This window comes from Falco cherrug, chromosome 1 (genome assembly GCF_023634085.1).
Source record: "Falco cherrug isolate bFalChe1 chromosome 1, bFalChe1.pri, whole genome shotgun sequence".
Lineage (NCBI taxonomy): Eukaryota > Metazoa > Chordata > Aves > Falconiformes > Falconidae > Falco > Falco cherrug.
Genome location: NC_073697.1, coordinates 48,652,221 through 48,665,411, shown reverse-complemented (window position 1 = coordinate 48,665,411; position 13,191 = coordinate 48,652,221). Strand labels below are relative to the sequence as shown.

At 36.9% G+C, this 13,191-nt stretch overlaps 1 protein-coding gene across 7 annotated transcripts in view; it reads right to left on the bottom strand.

The window, feature by feature from the left end:
* The window catches only part of HTT (huntingtin), an 87,658-nt gene that overhangs the window by 10,811 nt on the left and 63,656 nt on the right, over positions 1–13,191 (bottom strand). For 6 of the 7 annotated variants that reach the window (XM_055726227.1, XM_055726284.1, XM_055726339.1 and 3 more), the window contains 13 exons: positions 12,195–12,408; positions 11,848–11,993; positions 11,198–11,375; positions 10,826–10,921; positions 9,831–10,018; positions 8,459–8,585; positions 7,168–7,268; positions 5,830–5,984; positions 5,310–5,449; positions 5,064–5,146; positions 2,859–2,989; positions 2,548–2,677; positions 1,621–1,776 (listed from right to left, as the gene is read on the bottom strand). In XM_055726227.1, the coding sequence (XP_055582202.1) occupies positions 1,621–1,776; positions 2,548–2,677; positions 2,859–2,989; positions 5,064–5,146; positions 5,310–5,449; positions 5,830–5,984; positions 7,168–7,268; positions 8,459–8,585; positions 9,831–10,018; positions 10,826–10,921; positions 11,198–11,375; positions 11,848–11,993; positions 12,195–12,408 (1,845 nt within the window). Of the gene's footprint in view, positions 1–1,620; positions 1,777–2,547; positions 2,678–2,858; positions 2,990–5,063; positions 5,147–5,309; positions 5,450–5,829; positions 5,985–7,167; positions 7,269–8,458; positions 8,586–9,830; positions 10,019–10,825; positions 10,922–11,197; positions 11,376–11,847; positions 11,994–12,194; positions 12,409–13,191 lie in introns of those variants that run through there. The other variant, XM_055726616.1, reaches the window with a different exon arrangement.

Here is a 13,191-nt window from a genome sequence, read left to right as displayed (position 1 = left end):
GGTGAGGCCTGTGTTCAGTTCTGGGCCCCTCACTATGAGAAAGACACTGAGGTGCTGGAGTGTGTCCAGAGAAGGGCCACAAGGCTGGTGAAGGGTCTAGAAAACAAGCCTTATGAGGAGTGGCTGAGGGAACTGTGGCGTGGCTTAGTCTGGAGAAGAGTAGGCTCAGGGGCGACCTTCTTGCTCCCTACAGCTACCTGGAAGGAGGTTGTAAGCAGGTGGGGGTCAGTCTCTCCTCCCAAGTAACAGGTGACAGGACAAGAGGAAACGGCCTCAAGTTGTGCCAGGGGAGGTTTACGCTGGATGTTAGCCAACATTTCTTCACTGAAAGGGTGGTCAAACATTGGAACAGGCTGCCCAGGGAGGTGGTGGAGTCACTGTCCTCAGAAGCATTTAAAAAACATGTAGATACGATGCTTAGTGACATGGTTTAGTGATGGACTGGGCAGTGCTGGGTTAATGGTTGGACCTGATGATCTCAAAGGTCTTTTCCAACCTAAATGATTCCATGGTTCTATGTTTAATCTCCAAACCTCAAGCTGTATCAGATACTTCACTCCCTCTTTTCAAAGTACAACAACTTACTGGAATACGCAAAATCTATTCTAAACTGTTAGATTTGAAAAGTCTTTTTTCTTACAATCTACATGAAGTATTTAGTAACCACATCCCTGTATTCATGAAGTATTAAGATATTGGCCAGTTTTACAGTGTGTGCTCTCTAGCTGCTCTTTTTAAGTGCATTTTCTACATAACTGAGCACACGACAATAAGCAGCTCTTGATGGAATCAACTTTTTGTTCTTCCTACTAACCTATTTAGTCAGTTATCTGTTAGTGAACTAGTAACACCTTCTCACAGAGTGGGAAATGGCAGCCTAGTCAGAACAAGCTCATCTCCAGAACTGCTTCTGCATGTTTGGCACCACTTTCACAGCCTTCCCTTGCACAGCTGCTGCTACAATAGCTCCTGGAAGACCTAGCCCAAAAGTCTTTAAAAACTTTTCTTATCACTATTACCCATATATTTTTATAGTAGTCTCACAAAGAGTTTCTATAAATATTAACTTCTTCCAAAAGAATTTGCAGTGTTTTTTTCATATATAGTCCCACTCTGAAATGTCCATTGGAAAATACTACTGCTCTCTGGTCTACAGATTTAATGACAGCAACACATTTCATTAAATAACTCACATTAATAATGTTCTGTCTCTAGGTGCAGAATGATGCAAGAAAAGGGATACCTGACTACCAAGCTACTATTAATCATATACACAGTCTCAGGCTCTCATGAGATTACAGCCACAGTCCTCGTTTCTGGCCTGGAATGCATAAATGAGTCCAGGGCAAAGGTAACACTCAGCTGAATAAGATAAACCAGAAAGCACATTAAATCAAGCTCAAACCTCAAAAAAACATGAAACTGAACCACCTTTCTGCTTGGGTATGGGACAACTGGAGATGGAGTTTGCAACCTCTGAAAGCCCAGAATACATACTGTATTATTTCTTATAGCCATGCATATCAGCTAAGGGATCTTCTTGATTTTGCAGCAGAACCTGAGGATGAGTTAACCTAGACACTCATGAATTTGCAGTAGATTTCCATGAGAATTTCTTACCATTCCAAGAACAGCAGCAGCTTTACAAGTAGCTGGTATCAAATACTGTACAAGAATCTCATCTTCTGACGGATGCACCTTTCGCAATTCTGTCAATGTTGTATACATCATCTCAAACTGATTCCTTTCTGTAAATAAGTCTGATACTGCTAGAAGCTGTAAACAAATTAAAATTGAATATAAAAAAGCCTATTAGCAGACAGCCAAAAACTGACTCTTCCTTCTGTTGTAACTGTCAGCAAAAGATTCCTTGATAAATCTATTAAATGTGTAAACATTAACTCAGGTGTCTGGAATAACTGTTGTCCAGAATTAACTCCACCATCCATCTCAGATAACAGTTACCTCCAAGTGGTCCTTCTGCCCCCCCAAGAGGTTTACAAAACCAAATCCGCTGTTGTAAGTAATTCTCAAAAATGAACAAATGTGCCTCTTACAATGTGCTGTAACACCCCAAAACACACAATACATACTCTCTTGCAAGGATAGTTTCATTTGAATCTTTTACAGTAGTGAATGCTGGCTATCAAGACACATTCCACACCTGTGTTCTTTAGTTTTGCTTCTACACTTCAATATTCAATGTAACCCTCTAATACACTGTTATTCAATCTTGATTTTTTTACAGAGATAGAATAAGCAAAATCCTGAAATCTACTTTTAGCAAGTAGAATACCAACTACCATTAAGTAACAATAAAGTGTCTGTAATGTAGTAGCAGAATACACAATCCATATGCTTATATAGTTTAAAATGAGTGTAATGTTATAGTTACTCAAGTTATATTTATGTACTGCCCATATAATGAAACTGCCAAGAAAAATCAGCATCTCCCATACGTTTAAAGATACTTTACAAATGCTGCTTAGCTCTGAATATTTGGTAGCATATACTCAATTATGACTCTGAGTAATAGATTAGACTTACTGATCGCACCACTTCGCTAATCAAGATAACTGGCGTTCTCTTGCTAGGATTTGATGGCAATATCCACTGACTGTACAGTTCAAGCAAGAACTGAGAACAAGAATGTATATCTACACCAGCCCGGTGTTTCCTGCAAGGCACAATAAACATGTGTTAAAATGGCTGTTCTTAAATCCTGCTAAAATACTTGATTTGAAATAATACGCTTATTTACCAGCATCCAGTTTATAAACCCAGCTTATTGAACTCAACATGAAGAGGTAAAATCTTACTGATAAACCAAAGGAGAGACAAGAAAAAACATAAGACACCTGGTGTTAATAGGAGAGGTTGGTGGTGAGGAAGGAGCAGGTATGTCATTCTCATCTTCTTCATCCTCACCCCACTCTTCTTCTCTCAATGGAGTGATATTATTTCCTAACCATATGGAGTGTATAGAGACCTTGCAACACACGGGGGGGGGAAAAAAAAAGAAAAAGAAAAAGAAAAAGCAGCACAACATTTAATACCCTCAGAGTCAGATTAAGAAAAAATAAAAATCTTAGAAGCCCAATACATTTTTCATTTAAAGGACAGGCAACACAGCCTCAAATAACATTTACACGAACTAGACATCACTTTATTCTTTTTTTAATCTTTTTCAATATTTAACTTGCTTTAAACTGCATGGCACACCAAAAACAGTATCACCACATTCTTAGTACAGTAACACAGGTGATCCTGAAAGCAGCATCTGGCTGACCTGTAAACATGCACTAACAATGTGCATGCATTACCCCAAAGTCAACATACCAGAGCTAATTCCTAAGGAAAAGTATAAATATTTACAATTCATATCAAGCAGGAAAAACATTCAGAAATAACTGTAACAACTGCAGTTCAATAGGAAAACATTCCTAACTCCACTCAAACCATAACTCAGCATATCTGACTGCAAACTTTCTTATGAAACCAGGCAAGACTAAGAATTCAAGTACTTTGACTCAGGCTAGATAATTATCTACAAAGAAGATAAACTGTTAGTTCTTCTTTAAATTTTATTTTAAAAAATTAAAGTTTCAGAACAGTAAAACCTGCTGATGACATTTCCTAAATGATCTGCCTGAAGATTCCAAAACAAAACCAGCACTTCCTGTGTTTCGATACAGGTATTACTTTTTCCTCTAAAGTTACTGATCTTGCATAGCTCAAAGACTTTTCTTGGGAAAAAAATCATTTCTACATAAAATTCTTAGCTAAGCAAAAATATACACACATTGGTTTTTCAAGCAGGATGTCTAATGCCTAGTATTGTTATCATAGAACCACGGAATCATTTAGGTTGGAAAAGACCTTTGAGATCATCAGGTCCAACCATTAACCCAGCACTGCCCAGTCCATCACTAAACCATGTCACTAAGCATCGTATCTACATGTTTTTTAAATGCTTCTGAGGACAGAGACTCCACCACCTCCCTGGGCAGCCTGTTCCAATGTTTGACCACCCTTTCAGTGAAGAAATGTTGGCTAACATCCAGCGTGAACCTCCCCTGGCACAACTTGAGGCCGTTTCCTCTTGTCCTGTCACCTGTTACTTGGGAGGAGAGACTGACCCCCACCTGCTTACAACCTCCTTCCAGGTAGCTGTAGGGAGCAAGAAGGTCGCCCCTGAGCCTACTCTTCTCCAGACTAAGCCACCCCACAGTTCCCTCAGCCACTCCTCATAAGGCTTGTTTTCTAGACCCTTCACCAGCCTTGTGGCCCTTCTCCGGACACACTCCAAATAAAGATTATTATAGTGTTAACAGTTTTTGTAAATAACATGTAGGGTCTGTAAAGCTGCAAATACTGAATGTTCAAGCCATTTAGAATCTCAAGAGAACATACAGAAGCCTAGAGGCAGATAAATGATCATTTAGTCTTCCCTATGCAAAAGATTCTCAAGAAAAATAATGCCACTAACACTGAAGTATTTTTCACTAATACATACTATCCAAATAGTGAAACAAACGTTACATTTAAAACTTGTATATAACTTTATGCAAGATTTTAATTTTTAATTTTTCAAGGAGATAAATAAGTGGATAAGGACTTTTTTTTTTTTAATTCACCATATGTAGTGCTAATTTTCTAATTAACATCATCCGGTGAAATTTATGTCCCTACACTGGGACAACATTGTTAAATCAAACATTACTCTGCTATTTCAGATACAGTGATTTTTCATTTCCTACAGACTATAGCAAGCATGCAATAGCAAATTAAAATCCCATCGTTACAGTGAAAGCTAACACTACAAGGACCCTTTAGCACAGTGTTGAAAAGTACTGCCCAGTAGCTGGCTCATGGGTAGACCTCACACATACAAACAAAAAGTATATGAGAGGTGTTACAGCTGACTGAGTCACCCAGTTATGATCTACCTTGCACCACTCAGACCTTTTAGTTTACATCTGTTGTTAAGCAATGCCTCTTAACTGAATTTTCATAAACTAGAAGAAATGTAATAGAAGTTCAGAGTTAAGGTTTTAACAAACCTGTCCCAGTTTATAATCCATATCACCTATTTCTCGCTCAGTATTGATCTGCAGCAAGAGTTTTTCATGGCTGATAAGAGTACCTATAACAAAACAGAAGGTTTTAAAACAAGCATTACAAAGTGGATGTGAAAATGGCTTCATTTCCTGCAAACTAGATTTCAAATAAATTCCTAAGTGTATCTTTTCCACTTTTAAACATAAAAGAAATTTATTCTCCCCTTCCCCCTGCACACAGGCACTTACCTGTAGTAGCAGGAGAAAGTGATGGAACAGGGTCCCAAGCTTGGTATAAGTGATGAGTAGCAATATTATCTCTCTTAGATACCATTGCTTGGATTTCCTGTTCAACAATTCCCCTGATAACACTTAGCTTCCTCCCAAACCTGAAAGCCCAACAGAAATCAATTTAAGCGATTTTTCCTTTAACATTTTTGTGCAATTCTGACTAGCTTACTCTACAGCGTTATGTGTCTATGCTTATTTTCATTATCAGGGATGCTAAAACTGAGAAATGTCAAGAAATACGTTCTGCACTCTGTTCACTAGTTTTTCGTAAGATATTGTCCTTTCCAGATACTGCCTTTTAACTCAGCAGGTGCATGATGCTAAGTCCATGTAACTTCTACATAAACAGATCTATCTGTATACACTCTTGCTTAGAAAATAGTCTATACATATTATTGCTACAGGTGGATTAAGAAATTGTAATTGTGTATTATCACAACTGTAACTTTTATGCATTTTAGAACAAGTGAAAAAATACCTTGTGTCCAGAGCTTTTAAAGCTTTGTTGCGGGGCTGCTGTTCCAAACAGCTAACTGCTGGATTGCCTGCAACAGGTATTGTCATTGCACTCAGCACCAAGGAAGTTATGGCTTGTACTGCAAGAACATTAATTTGGGTCCTCTCTGTATCTTCCTGTAAAATGAACTTACTATAATTTGAATTGTAAAAAAAAAGGATCCTGAAAGACCTGAAAATCAATTTGTCACCTTCCACTAAATTATCATTAGTAAGCCTGACACTTAGACTTCTTCCCATCCAGAAATCTAACTGACATAAGCAATGCACACAAAGCATTGTGACTGTAACAGCAACAATCCTTCCATCTCAGCCATTCTGCATGCATCCTCTCTTATCCCAACACCATTAAAACCTCAAGATGTCAATTTTGTAACTTGCAAAGTGTTTAGTTGCTTTCTTTGGATCTACCCATTAGTTACTTGTTGAAACAAAGCATCAAACAAGATAAAATCCGAGTTGGAAACTCTTCAGAGAGGGACACGATTGTTTTTGGTAACTGCCTGTTTAGGAACACAACTCAACCTTATGAATTTTCAGCAGCATTTTTCTGGACATCGTTATCCACATGCATCCAGTGTTTCTTCTAAACCAAGATGCTACACATTCAGTATTTAGCACCACTGTAAAAGTGTAAGAGAACTGTAACAGTCTCATCATTGCTTTTGCTATAGATAAATTTCTCTAGCTCTAATCCCCAAATGCCCTCCACTGAATTTTGAATGCTTACCCGAGGCATCCAAATTAGAAGCCCAGATATCCAATATACATATAGCCTACAACTGGGAGTGAAAGACATGAGTATGCATCTCCAGGTCAACTCATTCCTACTCAAGAATCTTACCGAAAAATCTTACCAAAGAAAATCCCCTTGAGGTTTGGTTATTAGACAGCACATTAATAATAGCAATTAATAGATATTAGTCACAGTGAACTATATATTTCCTAAAGGCACCGTTCTCTCACACGTCGTTTCTCTCAAAGTTCTTGGCATTCCTATTGTGCCTAAAGCCAAAAATCCAATCAAACACACTTTTAACTGTGTGTATGTTGAATGATGTACCAATATAAAGTTGAAACAGCTTCACTAGAATTTTACCATACTATTTACATGCTTGAAGAAGTTTTAAGCCAGAAGATGAATGTGTCTGAACTCACAGGGATATAAAGACAAGGAAATACAAAACAGAAATAAATTCTTAGTTTCACTCACTACTTTTCTGTTTTACAGGTTTATTAATTTTACATTTTTCTTAGTTTAATTAAGATTTAATTAAAATAATTCAGTGCATAACATTACCTCTTGTTGATTCTCCTCTTGGTCCATTACAATAGGCTGAGTTACCAGCACACCAAGCAAAGTAGCCCAAGTCTCTTCAAACTGAGTACGGCTGATCCATCCTATGGAAACACTCAGAGATAGCCATTCATGTCTTAATACAAACTTAAACATGGAACAGCATCAAAAAAATGGTACGTCATTCCCACTGATTTAGTTTCATACCATTTACTATTCAATTTGGCATTTTTTGTAACCACTACAGCTTTAAATTTAACTGTTTTGTTTTAGGAAGTGATGAAGCTTTTAGAAGGGTTCTGCGTATTATTCAAATGTATGAAAAAAAACCCCAACCTGAACAGGACCATTTAGATAATAATTTCATTGTCCAACTTCCAAAACACCAAGACCTATCAGGTTTTCACAACACACAAAATCATCCCAGAAAACTGTCCAGTTCTCACGGTAAAGAAAGTCATGGAGAATCCCATAATGACCCAAGAAATCTTCTTGCCCTAAAGGCAAAATAACTGAATTGCCTAGAAATAAGCATTAAAATTCAAGCACTTCTCAAAGAGTTTTTCCAAACAGATTTTTACCTATAAAAGATTGCAGAGGATTCCTGAATGATACCTTGCTGTTTATACTAATATAAAGAATCAAAAATGTGAATGTCACCTTAGGCATCATAGTGATCAAACAGAAATCAGTGCCACACCACAAGTCAATCAAATATTAACCCATAGATCAGAGGGAGAAAAACACCAAATAAACCCCAAAACAAAGAACTTGCATACGCATATGGAAAATTTGGTGCATTACCCTTGACAGGCTCATCTATTGATAAAGACTTGAACTCATAAGCCCCAGTGCTCTCTTCTTCAGTAAACCTTGACATATCTAGAAGCTTTAAAGTGACAGCATCTCATTTAAAATATTGAGTGTCGCACTGAATTCTATTTATACACTATACATGAATAAAAAAAAAAAAAAAAAGGATGGGGAAGCAAAATATTCTCAAACATAGTCAACTGTATGCTCCAGTAAACAAGCAGCCACTTTAAGAGCACACCGAAAGCACCTCCCTGAGTTGGAATAGTTTTTGGCTTTATCTCTATAATTTTTTCCCTTCATTGAACAAAACATAAGAATTATTGCAGCACAATTACTAACCTGCTCTGAAATAGTATTTCTCTTCCACATTAGCAACAGAAGTAAACAAACAGTACCAGATTCAGTTATTGAGTAACTTCCCAACACAGGTGAATGCCCAATAACAGCCAACTGTATTAATTTTTAATTTTGTACATACCAAGTGTATTAATGCGATAGATGAACTCCTTAAAGATTTCTTTTTCTTGAAGAAATTCTACTGGGATTTCAGGAAAAACTGTGCTGAAGTCGCCTGCGGGCTTTGGTGACCAGCCTAATTTCCAGACCTGAAGAAATATAAAGTCTACTCGTCCAAAAGAGAAATAGTACTAACACGACAGCTATAAATATATATGCACCATTCAAAAGCAACAAGACATCAGTAAAAAAGTAATTCTTCAAATACAAAAATGCTTAGAGAAAGACTAAATATCTAACACAGCTAATACAAATTTTACAGTGCATTGCTAATTTGGGGTGAGGGGGGTTTTTTTGCATATTTCTCAAGAGAAATTAATTATTCAGTACTACTGTCCAAGTTCGTGTATAAAAGCAAGTAAGTTCCTGTCATATATTTCAGTTTAGGATTTAATTGCTAGGTGACTCCTAGATTATGTAAAAATGATTCTGAAAGGTAATTCAGGAAAAGTTGTTCACATACTATTGATACCTGAAAAAGCACAGATACATCCAAGAGTGGGCAAAAAAAATCTCAATCCAAAAAAATACAATTAGCATCTTTTGACATACGCTCAAAAACAGAGTACTAAGAAACAGAGAAAGACTGGAGATATGGCCTTGCACATTATCAGGAAACCCTCTTTTTCTCTCCCTAATAAGCACCTAGAAATGTTCCCAAGAATGGTTTTGAAGTTTATCAAAACGAAGACATTTCACAGTAGTAACAATACATGGAGGTAATCATGAGATGTTCTTAAATCCATGTTACGCCAGCCAAAAAGAAAGCTTGAAATACCTTGTCCAAAAGATCCAAGATCAGTAATACACAATCCAAAAGTATCCACATGGTATACCATGGTATAGTACCACACACAAACCTGAGTCAGTTCAGACACTACCTTCAGACACCCCAGCACCGCTGCATCACTGTGGTGCTTGGCGTGACAAAAAAACCCACCTGTCAATTCAGGTGTCAAAGTAGCAGTGCAGATTTTGCACTCTTTCCAGGGTAAACAGTCCCACTGAGCAGGAGGAAATATTAGCCCTAACAAAGCATCCGATTCACTGCTTCCTTTTCCTTTCTTAAACTACCAGCTGGACATTCTTTCAAATGAAAATGTAAGGAGCAACTAGACTCCTTTCTAATCAAATCTCTGCTTCCAAAGTGAACTCTTATTTGCTATCTCTACAATGTTTTGCTACTCAGCGTTTAAAAAGACAAACTGGCTCATCAAACCAGCTAAAGGTTGAAGTCCTACTAATGTAAAAGTTACGATGCAGCACCACGTTTTGTTTTCAAAATGTTGTTCAAAAGCTTTTAAAGTCCTGAAAACAAAGCATAATGAACATACCAAGGGAGGTACTCTTGTATAACTGTTCACTAGAGGCAGCCTTGCTAAACTGATGATGATGTTCTTGAGGACAGGAGTAAGAAATGCTGGGATACTGCTGTTTCTTTTGTGCCCCAGTGACAAGACAGTCTGTAAACATTCCACCATCTCAGCTACCATTTCACAAGCCGCAGTAATGTGTTTGGTTTCTTTGTTGGGAGAGAAAGAAATTCAGTTTTATGAATCTAATCAAAAGCCACATCATTTTAAAAATACAGAAAACCAAGAAATGCTTCATAAAAGAGCATGTCGACTAAAAAGGACAAAACCGTAATAAGGATGTATACAAAGAAATACTCTACAATATTTCAGCTACTATCACCCTCCCCACAACAGCCTGCAGGCTGTTTGCCAGTCTCGGTGCTGGAGATTACCAGTATCTGAGGGCTGTCAGCAGGGCAGCTCAATTTCTAACCAAAGCAAGAACATGCCACACTAAATTCTCACAAATGCTCTGTTCAAAGTGATCAAACTCATCTGTCTTATGAGAAAACAGTCCCACAGCTGCCTCTATGCTAAATCTGACAAGCAGGTAATTTCTGTGGATGGAAGTGGTATCTTACTGCACCAGCACCACTGGATATAGAAGACTTGACCTTCCCCTCAACATAGTGCTTCCATACTGTAGAAGGACAGATAATGAATCTATCATTCTTCAGAAGAAATATTGACAATCCTACCTCTACCACACGAAATCTAAAAATCCCACAACACTTAAAAAGTCAGTCTGCAGCATGCTGCACAACTAACAGAATCCTCCAAAAGAATCTGCATTGATACTTAACTTGCAAGAAAAAAACAACTATACCTGTTAAAAAATGTCAATTTATATTTAATAGACACTTAAAAAATAAGTAAGGAACTATCATTGTTAAGAAAATAGTAATGGAAAAGGTACCTACAAACATTTCTTTGGTGAAAGTTTAAGGCAAAACTGGAATTCATCATTTACTTACTCTGTGTGTTTGAATCAACTTCACTCTCACTTAAGCCTTTTGAAGTATTCTTCTTTCTTTCAGGACTGAGAAGTTGATTACCAGGTTCAACAGCAACTGAATTAGACAAAAATATTTAAAAGATACAGCCATTACAGATCTCGTACTCCATGTTTCTCCTCAAAACTAAGTCAAATACTTAACATCTTCAAGGCATCTCCCAAGTTCAAAAGTAAACACCAAATTTTAAATGAGAAATTAAAGTAGTAAAAATAAATTAAAGAAATAATTAAAAAGGACTCAGAGGAAATATTCCAGACACCTAGCATTTGATCAGTGATGACTGACAATTTATTAAGAAAATTTTCTCGTAGCTGTTCAAATTGGACTCACCTGCTTCTATGATAAATCTAATGCAATTAATTAAGGAGCAAGCATATGTCACATTAGCTGCAGAAGCCAGCAAATTCCAGAGACTAGACTGCTGTAATGTCAGACAGCAACAATCCAGAGCAGCTTGAAGATCTACACTTAACGGAATCTGGTCATGCATTAAATGCCATGATAGTGCCTGTGCAAAAATAAAAATTTCTCATTAACAGCAAACTCTCACAACAGAAGAGCTTACAACCAAAGCTGTTTGGGTTTTTGTTGGTTTTTTTTAACTCAGCAATACATAAGTTTTACTAGCAAGCTGTACTGACTTTTTTTCCTGAGAACAGAATTTATTTTAAATACAATAAAATTATGAGCATTATATATTGCTTATTTAGTGTTCCAAAAACCAGTGCAGGGCCACTCTCCCAAATGCCAGGATCATTCCTTCATTCAATCAACCTCTCCTTGTAAAAAGCTGCCCTTATCCCACATAAGCCCATCTGATTTACTAGCACAGATCAAAAAAAATAACCACAGAAGAAATTTCTACAGTTAAGACAAGAAAATTGCTCAGATCAGAAGTTACTCAATAGGACCAGTTTAAGTCAAAGTCATTCCCTCTCCCAACATTTCATCACATCTTTAATTATGCTGCAGCTTCTTACCTCTACTGACATAACTACAAATTTGAGGATATCATCCTCTTTGTCAGGAGGAACACGGAGACCAGCTGGTAGTTTTGAGAGTAACAACAAATACTGAGCCAGTGCACGACAAAGTGTCATCATAGACTGGTACATCACCTCATCTCCTAGAAAATAAGACTGGATGAAATCTAGCAGTTCAAATTTTCCGCCCCTCTCAATTAATGTTTTTTCAGAATTATTTAATTAGCACATTTATGCCACATATCTTCATTTTTTAAAATAGTAAGTTCATTCATTCACAAGACATCTGTAAAGTGCCTTTGCAGAGGAGATAATAAACTTTAGAAGACCATTATTTCTATTACCAAAGATATCGCTTAGTTTTTTCCAGTAGGCCGATGGCTCGGTTGGCAGGAGTGGTTGAAAAACCTGGTGGTTGGCAGGAAGGTTTTGTACAGTGGTAGACACATGATCCAGAGTTACCCTCCGAGCTGTTTCAAAGAAACTACTCTTCTGGTCTCTTGAGATTTCATTCATGCCCAGGCTTAAACAAGGTGCTAACAAGCTGAGGTTGAATTCCTGAAATCAAATAGTAAATAAAAAGTTAAGAAATTGCTTTAAAGAGAAGCTAAATATCTGATAGTACTATTGCGGCATACAAATATGGTGGTAAATTAACAGTTTATTAAATAACAAGTTGGTTAATTAAGATCTCTACTCCATTGTGGTGTAACAGTACGATCATTAAGCCCATACTTGTTCCACATTTAAATTCCAAACACTACTGTACCAGAAATAAAAATCAATTTGCTTATTCCAGATTTTCAGAACAATATGTGAATAAAGCTTAAGAATGATCTATATACAAGGAATCTTCAAGAAATAAGTTTTCAAACAATTAAGTCAAATATTTTAAAAACAATTTCCCACTATTATTTCTGCATATCAGCAGAACAAAATACATTCTCAGAAAACAAAGTAATAGATACAAGTTGTCCTTTACGCCAGATTTACTACCTGTGGCTTGTTAGTGGCATACTGCAAGTTACCTAGCACAGGTATTTTAAAGGTTATAGAAGCATCTGGCCTTGTAAGAGACTGTATGGCAAAACGAGAACATTATGTAAAATGGTAAAATAGATTTTTGTGACTGCAATACATAAACCAACCTTCACTTTCACTCTATACACCCAACCTGTACTACTGGAAAGTTAGTAGTAGCATCATTGTTAGACCACAGAAACGAAAGGTATCTGTTTTAAGTTTCCAAAGTCAAACGAAATTCAAGAACTGAACTAACTACCAGTACTATATGAATTTCAAGTGTTAACATTTAAGGATATAATCTATTAATATTACCAA